The sequence below is a fragment of the Brachionichthys hirsutus genome, chromosome 2 (assembly GCF_040956055.1).
Source record: "Brachionichthys hirsutus isolate HB-005 chromosome 2, CSIRO-AGI_Bhir_v1, whole genome shotgun sequence".
Classification (NCBI taxonomy): Eukaryota; Metazoa; Chordata; class Actinopteri; order Lophiiformes; family Brachionichthyidae; genus Brachionichthys; species Brachionichthys hirsutus.
In genome coordinates this window covers 15,758,182-15,767,556 of record NC_090898.1, presented here as the reverse complement: position 1 = coordinate 15,767,556, position 9,375 = coordinate 15,758,182, and the positions used below count along the sequence as shown (strand labels likewise).

General features: G+C 47.4%; 1 protein-coding gene across 1 annotated transcript; it reads right to left on the bottom strand.

Annotated features, from left to right (window-relative positions):
* Nucleotides 1-1,088: 1,088 nt before the first annotated feature.
* On the bottom strand, nucleotides 1,089-6,806 carry LOC137902199 (oxysterol-binding protein-related protein 2-like). Its single transcript, XM_068746273.1, has 14 exons — nucleotides 6,754-6,806; nucleotides 6,307-6,456; nucleotides 5,930-6,041; nucleotides 5,581-5,656; nucleotides 4,788-4,922; nucleotides 4,542-4,639; nucleotides 4,240-4,422; nucleotides 3,230-3,337; nucleotides 3,051-3,140; nucleotides 2,850-2,976; nucleotides 2,280-2,399; nucleotides 1,959-2,082; nucleotides 1,755-1,845; nucleotides 1,089-1,191 (listed from the first exon to the last, which is right to left on the bottom strand). The coding sequence occupies exons 2-14, from the start codon at nucleotides 6,341-6,343 to the stop codon at nucleotides 1,089-1,091; spliced, it is 1,404 nt and encodes a 467-aa protein (XP_068602374.1). The 5' UTR covers nucleotides 6,344-6,456; nucleotides 6,754-6,806.
* Between the last annotated feature and the right edge of the window lie 2,569 nt (nucleotides 6,807-9,375).

Below are 9,375 nucleotides of genomic sequence, written 5' to 3'. Positions count from 1 at the left end.
AATGCGTTCCGACTCCTCAGAGTCACGTCTCAGTCAACGACGCACAGCGATTTTGAGATCAAGCGACCCCCCCCCCCCCGGGATTATATTTAAAAACGCCGCTGCTCAGAAAATCACACGCTAACTCGTATCTCTAGATCCAGCCTGAGAAACATCCCCTTATCGGTACATCGTTGGGCACGGCAAGCAGGAAGCGATCACAGCTCATTTTGCACACGGCTAATCGTAAGAAGGTGCCAAAATGTAAACTCATACAGACCGAAAAACAGGGTTCAAGTTGCCGACCAGCGAGTTTCATCCAACCGACTTCATGGCAACATGAAATTTCCAGTCGTTCCGAATCTGCGAACGTGATTATGCCCCAAATCAAAGTAAAAGAAAGAATAATGGGACTATTATTATTATCAGGCTGCTCATTGGATGCATTTCCTCTGTACAGACTGAGTGCATTAAGGTTCTTATGGCTTTAGCTTGGGTGACTAACCATATGGGGTGACCGTGCATACGCCTCATCTGTCGCCGTGGACAACAACAACAACGACAGCAGCTTTAATCTCTATTCACAGATCACACGCGTGACCATTCAGGAGGTTTGAACTAAAATAGACATCCAATATTCAAATAGGGTTTATATAAAAAAAATTAAGCGACGTGTTTTTAATAACCCCTGATATTTAAATGGACACAAGAGTGCGGCACATCAACAGGAAAACGCTACGATCAGGTACCTGAACTATTACTGAACGAGTCCTCTACGAGTCAGCAGCGTGGTCTCACACGCGCGACGCCCCCCACAGGCGAGGAGCATCCCACGTGGACTATTATGGTCGGAATCATGAGACCACATAAAAAGGTGTTTGAAAATGTACAGCAAGTAAACCCTAAAATTCACCTTATTATAACAACTCTCCTGTGCGCGAGGTTTTACAGTAACCATCTGATAACGTTTTGATACCGGCCTTTCGTTTTTTCCACTGAGACACGGCACCAGCGGGCGTCTGGACGGCACAGAGACACAAATCTTAGACGCCGAGAAATAAAGTGAATCCTATCGGAGAGCAGATCCTTGCGACCGAGCGCCTCCAGTGTCAATAGATGTCGGGACAGTCGGCGTAGTTCCTGTCGAAGTACCCGCCGGCGTAGAGCCAGTCCTCGGCTCCCGTGTGAGGGTTTGTTCCCTGCCGAAACCACCTGAGGAGACACAAACCGTGCAGGACCAGTTCCATCCACAGGAATAAGAGGGCTGCGCTGTTTCACGCACGAACGCCGACCTCCTGAATGCGGCCTGGACGACAAACATCGAGGGAATAACTGCTCCCTTTATTGCTGGGAAAGTTTCCTTCAGCTATATTCACCATTTTTTTAAAGATCTGATCTAGGAAGAGAAGAGTCTCCTCAACCAAATGCATTTATTCTGTGTTTTTTTTTTTGAAGTGGCCGTGCTGCAGCCTTAAGTATTAATGAAATTAATCCATTACTGATCTGAAAATATCTCTCGTAGGATCGTTATGGCCATCATGTAAAAATTAACCGAGTGGCACGGATAACTCAAATGTAGATCAGAATTATGACGATAAACCGGTTTACTCAGAGGGAGTGATGTCATCGTATCTTGTTTATTTTGTCCACATGACTTCTTTTCAAACAAAAGAGCAGCTTTCTTATCAATGCCCCCCCCCCCCCCCCCAAACGGACTTTCATTTGCAACCTCTTAAAAAAACACTTTGGAAAGTCCCAAAGAAAGACAGACGAACCTGGTCGTCCACTCCTCCTCATCCTTGTTGCGTTCTCTCAGCGAGGTCCTTTGCTTCTCCTCTAAACGCTCCTTCTCAGCACTCGCTGTATCTAAACAGAGGCAAACACGGGGTGGGGGGGGGGTGGGGGGGTGTGAAGAGGCTCCACAGACTCACGGAGTCTTTCCAGATCGTCTCCAGTTCCGAAAGTCAAGCCGGCATTACCCATGTCTCCGTTTTCCATGGCTCGGACGTCGGGCCTCAGCCGGCAGTCTGTCGGCGCCAGCGTTCTCTCGGCGCCGGGCTCCAGCTCGTTCAGCGTCAGGGCGAAGCCGGTGAAGCTATACATCTGAACAGAGGGGGGGGGTAGAGAGCACAAGCTAAAGCTGAGAGCATGAGGAAAACAGAAAGCATGACATCTGCACGTTATCAACCACGACAGTGTGTGTGTGTGTGTGTGTGTGTGTGTGTGTGCGTGTGTGTGTGTGCGTGTGTGTGTGTGCGTGTGTGCGTGCGTGTGTGTGCGTGTGTGTGAGGGGGAGTGACCTGCGCTGAGTGTGCAGGCCGAGGCGTCATCCTCCACAGTAAGGCACTTCCTGGTATCACAGTCACAGTCTCTTGAACTTCAGGCATCTCATCAGCTTCTTCACCTTCACAACTATGTTCCTACACACACACACGCGCGCACACACACACACACACACGCGCACACACACACACACGCACACAGTTAATGGCATCGCGCACGGCCTAGCGACGCTAGCGCTCACAGCACGTCCAGAACGGGTGCAAACGGGAGATTCACAGTCGCCACAAATTCAACACGTTTGTCAAGCAACAAAGCACGTCGTCGCAAGGCATTATGGGTCAGTGCTGGCAATGAACCAACCATCCACGCTGGACACAAGTCAAACCAGACAGCAGCGGCGGCGGCGGCGCAGGGCAGAGGTCAAACACGCGTTTTACCTTACCTTCGACCAAAGCCACCGCATGTTATCGTGAAAGGAGAAGATACCGTTAATAAATAAATAAATAAAACGGGCTCGGCAAACGTCAGATCGGAGCATCACCCCGGGGGAGATCGGACGTTGCTCTGAGGAATCGAGCGTCACTCACGGGTTTCTGCCGCCGAGACTCTCCCGCCGTCTTCTTGTCCGTCTTCTTGAAGGCTTCGTAGACCTTTGGATCCACGCTGTACATGCACTCTGTCCACTTCCCATAAATCACTCGCCGCTTCTTCCTCCTGGGCAGACAGAAAGGACATTCTGCTACAGAACGGGAGTCGCAGGCGTTATAAACGCCGTTTCACGCCCTCACCTTTTGTCCTGGATGTAGCCTTCGACCTTGTGCAGCTCTTTTCCGAACATGCCGCAGGGTTTGAAGGTCAGCACGCATTTTTCTCCCGTTCTGACGAACGACACGCAAAATAAATCCCGTCAGCCAATCACCGATCGTCTAACCGGTCTGAGTCAGCGGCCGGGTCCGTGTCGCCGCACCTGTGGTTGACGAGCTCCACGGTTCCGTACTGCTCGATCCAGAGCTTCCCCAGGATGATGTTCCGCACACAGCACATGGGGTTCGTCCACGTGTACGCTTCTTTATGTCTGGAACAAATCACATTCACCTTCCTGCTGGTGGAACTTCTAATGAGAAGAACTTTGTTCTTTAAACTCTTCTTTTGATCAAGAGTCGTCGTAAACTCTCAATTATAAGGAAACATTTTAAAAGTAACAACCTCCCAGCACAAGAAAGACCTCGACTGACTGATCTGTATCATTATTGATCCAGATTTATTTGCACTGATTAATCGAACGCCTGAACAAATGACACTGACATTTAACAAACTAAAAATTGTAATTAAAAATTAAAAAAAGGTTATGATGTTTGTTTGTCTGTCTGTTAGCAAAATGTTCTGGGTGGATCTTGAAGAACTTTTCAGGAAATATTGGGAATGTTACCAAGAACAGATTACAGTAATCAATTATGGCGATGATCAAGAAGAGATCCTGGATTCTGGATCAATTTTTAATTTTCAGTAACATTGCAGTCAATGTAGCTTCAAAATGTGCTCCTCAATATCTCGGTTGATTATTGACCGATGTTTATGGCATTTGACACAGTCATGTGTGTGTGGGGGGGGGGGGGGGGGGGTCTCTATCTTACCACCGAATTTCATCTGGATCGGATCCAGAATGAGGTCAGGAAGAAATATTACATTTTAATTGGATGACATCATAATCATTTACGGATTCAAAATTCTGTTTTACTTTTCATGGTTGGTGTACAAAGAGACCAAGAACCATCTAGAACCTTTTGGTGCTGATCCAGTTAGGAGGGGAATGAGCTGCTCGGCGGAGGTCTGCGCTCTCCGAGTGTTTTTCTAGTGCTCTTCTTGATGTAAATATAAGTGAGTAATATTTAAGCGAGATTTAAGAAGAGAGTCGTAATAGATAATAAATCAAATCAAAGGCGGCTGAAAGCCCGTGACGCCGGCGCGTGAACTCACTTCAGCAGCTCCAGCGTCATGACGCCTTTGGGCTCCGCCTCCACGCTTTTGCCCCAGAACTTGAGTTTTGGGTATATGGAGCCGTGAAACTCAAACTCCTGCTTCAGAGACTCGGCGTGAAAGGCGCTGACGGGGGGGTGGTGGCTCACCTGCTCCGAGATCAATCTGTATCCTTCATCCTCTCTTCAAAGACACGTTTCAGAAGAAAAACAACACAAACATCTCCGGTTCATTTAAATCGGTCTCACCTCTGAGACAAAGCTGTTCTACTCTGCGCGAGACTTTTCAGGCTCATCCGATACCTTACGAGTTCAAATGTCTCCCCCAGCAAAGGGTTAAAAGGCTTCCCAGTCCTCTCCCATTGAGACGCGACCGCCGAAACCGCAAACGCAGCAACGAGCTGTCACAAACGGAGCACAGCAGAGCAGACAGGTTTCAGACACCGCCCCGACTTAAAGGAAAGTTTGAGCGATGATTTTCAAACGGCGACTTGATCTATCACAGGGACATAATAATCATCTTGAAAGCTTCGGTGGTTTTCTTTTTACCTGCATGCGCTGCATGGAGTCAGACAAACTGCAGGCCTTGTGGATGAGGTGCGTGTGCTCCATGTACTCCGACATTCTCTGGAGGAAGCTCAGCGGCTCGTTGAACTCGACCGGCATTGCTATTTTGGACAGTTCCTGCAGGAGGCAATGAACATATGCAAGAACTGCCGGATCAGCGACGCGTGGCGGTCCCGTGAAGACGGGAGTACCGGTACGCGCTTCAGTCATCGCATTCTGAAATTCATTTGAGCTGTTTACTCATTCCTTAAAATGGCTGCAAACATAAAGAACATTTTCAGGATGACCAGAGGCGGCCGAGGAGGAGCAAGAAGGAAGAGTTCAGCCCCGACCGATCTTCTGGTTGCGCAACGAAAGCTCAGACATGCAAATATTATTCAAAGAAATACATTTCGGACTCGGACTCAACGTTTCTTGCAGCAAAGTTGATTTTAGGTATAGACGAAGTCGTCCGATTACCTGATGATGATGAATATATTTATTAGATAGAATGTTAGAGTACAAGTACAGTCACACAGTAGCATGTATTACAGTACAAGTACAGTCAAGCATCCTGTCTAAGAGGAGCGTTTCAAAAAAGCCCTTGCGGTCTTTAATTGGTACATAAATCATCGACAATTAACAATATCAATAAAACTAATATTAAATTACCAACTTGATGCAAAATAACAATAAAATCTAAATAAATTACACCACAGGTGCAAAATAACAATAAATAACAACAAACAGACCTTTAGGGTGTAAAGGTTCCCGTGTGGAAGCAGCTGGGACTCACCATTCCGATGCATTTCTTCAGTATGCTCCACACGCTGTAGTTGTTTCTGGAGATCATTTTAGCCGGCAGGGTTTTCCTGGAGCACATTTGTATAAAAAAATTAATGTATATATATATATATATATATATGTATATATATATGAAATCAGGAGGGATACTTGGCAGGCGAGTTGCTTCTAACGGACAAGCTTCCGTGTCACGGCAGAACAAAATGTGCTGCTTCACATTCCAGAAGGTTTTCAGCTTCTGAAGATCACATTCTGATAAGATCAAAACGCGACCCCCCCCCCCCCCCCCAACCCAACCCAACCCGATGCAACGTGCACACACATACACGCACTGTGCTCACCTGCGCTCCCACACGCCATTCTCCTGCGTGGCGCGGCCGTCCCTCGCCTCCTCGCTGCCGAACACCAGGGCGTCTTTAAAGCTGACCTCACAGGAATCATCCGACTCCAGCCCTGAAGGACGAGCGTGGAAGAGGATGATGATGAATATATTTATTAGATAGAATGTTAGAGTACAAGTACAGTCACACAGTAGCATGTATTACAGTACAAGTACAGTCAAGCATCCTGTCTAAGAGGAGCGTTTCAAAAAAGCCCTTGCGGTCTTGTTTCTGTTTAAAGTCCTTCGTACATAAATCATCCACAATTAACAATAAAAATAAAAAGATGAGCCGGGAAAGGACCGCGGAACATAAAACACCTCGTCCGCCCAGCTTACCCGTCTCAGCGTCGTAAAACTCTTCTTCGCTGTTCATACTGGAGTAGAGAAAGTAACTCTCCGGTACTCAGAAAGTCACGTTTCCCCCCATCGGCCTGTCCCTGCAGCCCAGCCTCTCTCCAAGCATCACGGGCAGCCCAAAGCAACGACCTGCGGGGCGGGGCGGACTGTTAGCAAAACGGCCCGCAGCTCGTCGTAGCGAAAAGCCAGGCAGGTTCTAAAGACAGGATATAAATAACTAAAATAACTGCTTCTACTGTAAGCTGTCAATAAAGTTAACACTCCCCAAGAGAGCATCGGCTGTTAGCTAGCAAGCCGCTAACTAGCCTTTAGCATCCGGCTTGCAATGAATTAAAGCGTCAGGCGGAGGACGGGCAGCAGAAATCAGTCCGCGTTATGAACGTAGACGCTCGGAGGAAGATTTAAACGCAATTCGGCCGGATGTACCTGCGAATCGGGCTCGAATAACAGCCCTAGAAAGGTAAACAAGCGAAGAGTTCGCCGCTCCGAGGCAGGGCGGAAGTGGCCGGCAAGGACATCGTGATGGACAGGCGTGACAGCCAATCACAGCGAAGGACCAGGAGTTATTTTCGACACGGCTAAAACAGGCGTTAAACTTTATCCGGATGGACCTGACGCCTCCTGTTGCTAAATATTGATCAAATTGATTGATTGGTACGGAAGCGTGCCATATTATTATTTAAGTTTTTATTAAGGAGAACTGTTAAATACACTGTTGTGATGGGCTTTGACCGATAACCCGATAATTTCATGTTTAATTTCATGTTATTGCGCAAATGATCCACAAGGTGGCAGCAATTTACCCGTGAGCAGTTCCACGATAAAAACAAACAAACAAACAGAAAATCAAAACAACTAAAATGTAATGCATTATGCATTTTATGATTATTTAAAAGTGCCTTGAAATCTAAAAGTTGAGGGAAATGACTTTCCTTTTCAAACATTCATTTTTCAAATCCATTGCTGACTTAAAGGATATAGATGGATAGATATAATTACACACACACACACACACACACACACACACACACATATATATATATGGAATTCGACTTATGGTCTGTTTGACTTTCAGTATAATTCAGCATTTGGAGATGAACTTTATAATTCTTCTTCACATGTATACTGTATATAAAACCTAAAAATAATTTATAGTGACACAAATCGATGATGAAAATGTCGTCTGTGGGATCTGCCGATATGCAGACAAAAACATTTAAAATATGTTGATTTTAATAAAATAAAATAAAAAAGATTCGTGGACGATTTTGAGAAATTTAGAAATGTTCAGAGCAAACAGACGTTTTCATTTTTCCGGCAACGACAGATGAAAGTGTTTTATTTTGGAAATCAAGGCAGGAAATGTTGTATAAATTGGAGGCTGTCCAGGAACTGCCCCTTCATTTCTCTGCGCACATTTAGGCAAAGTTTCAGTGCGCAGGATGAAGAACAGCCAGAGGGATGTCTCCAGTGAGCGGCGAGCTGCTGAATTTTAGGTCTTTTTAAAAGTATTCGTTGAAAAACTATGAACATTTATTGATCCAGAGCAGCTGAATACCCGATTTATTGCGTACATCCGAGTCAGAATGAACAGAAACGCGGACAAGAACGCAAAGACTGCGCTCCGGAGCCAGAAACAAGCCAAGCACCAGAAAAGGATGAAGGATCCGCCTTTCAGCGATGTCCAAAGTGGCGCGCCTCGTTGCGCGCCTCGTTGCGCTCCCGAGAAGGATGTGAAAACTTCGGGATCGCAGGGAAAACGACCGAGGAACGTGTCACGGAGCGCCACGGCTGAGCCGGGCCAGAGGAGCCCCGGAGCGCACCGGAAACTCTCCGACGCCAGCAACGCTTCAGAGGACCTGAGCAAGGACTCCGGATGCCTGTCCGGGAAGCTCTCCGCCTCGGACAGCAGCTCGGAGGTGTCAGATTGCCCATCGGACGGTAACAAGCGCGACTCTCCGAGCTCGGACAATGAATTACCGGTAAGATGGATAGACGGGCGCGCGTATCTGTGCCCGGACAGCGGTGGGAACGGCGGCGGCGCGCCGTGCGTAAAGGCGCCCGGAGGCTGCTGCGCTCCACAGCCCGGTGCCGCTGGGGGGGCTCTCGGTCTGTTTGACCCTTCTTTCATGGATCTCATGATGGGAGAGACAACCGACGACCTGGTCAGGGAGGTGGAGGAACTAAGATCGGAGAACGAATACTTAAAGGTGGGTTTAACGCAAACTCCTTATTCTGGTTTAAATGACATTTAGTTCCTGATTTACCTCCGTTTTAATCTGAATGTCCGCTTTTGGTTGCTGATTATTTGATCTGCACGAAGCTCTCTGGCAGGAATCAAACCTCAACGCCATTGTTTATGTTATTATTATTATTATTATTATCAGTCATCTGAAGCGTTACTTGTTCTGGCCTGTTCAAACAAAGGTGCTATAATTTAGTGTAAACTAAACAATAGGAAATAAGCAGTTTCTGAGAAGTCCTCATCCCAAAAACGTAGTTCCTGGAATGAAATGACGTCACTTGAAGGCAGTAATTAAACTTAATTGCAGTTTCCTCTGGAGTCTGGAGAGACGTTTACCTCGGAGCGTTCCTTCGTTGAGCAAGTCGACTCTGTGATGTTCATTCTGTTCATCCTTTCATCTGTTGTGGCTTTTCTTATTAGAATACAGTCATTGTAAGATGTGATAATTTATCCATCTGAGATTCTGACTTCTGTCCTAAAGCGTCGACCCGCCGCGGGCAAGCGGGCTTCAACGCATAATTAAAAGCAGGCGGTGGCTCTTCCTTAACGGCTGCCATTCCGTGTTGCGTCTTTGCGGCTGCAGGATGAGGTGGAGGAGCTTCGCTGCGAGATGCTGGAAATGCGTGACGTGTTCCAGGAGGAGGAAGTCTACCGGCTGCAGGATCTGAGGCTGCAGCTGGAGCAGGCCAACAAGACCTGCCGCATCCTGCAGTACCGCCTCCGCAAGGTGGAGCGCCGCAGCATCCGGGTGGCTCAGACCGGACAGGTGGACGGGGAGCTGGTCAGGAGCCTGGAGCATGACA

What these genes read in the sequence shown, in the direction of transcription:
- LOC137902199 (XM_068746273.1), bottom strand. Translation starts at nt 6,343, where the DNA reads ATGAACAGCGAAGAAGAGTTTTACGACGCTGAGACGG. An exon ending in GAGACATTTGAACTCGTAAG is followed by an intron (nt 4,423 to 4,541) that starts GTATCGGATGAG and finishes GTGTCTTTGAAG; the next exon opens with AGAGGATGAAGGATACAGAT. An exon ending in GAGGAGGAGTGGACGACCAG is followed by an intron (nt 1,192 to 1,754) that starts GTTCGTCTGTCT and finishes GTGTCTCCTCAG; the next exon opens with GTGGTTTCGGCAGGGAACAA.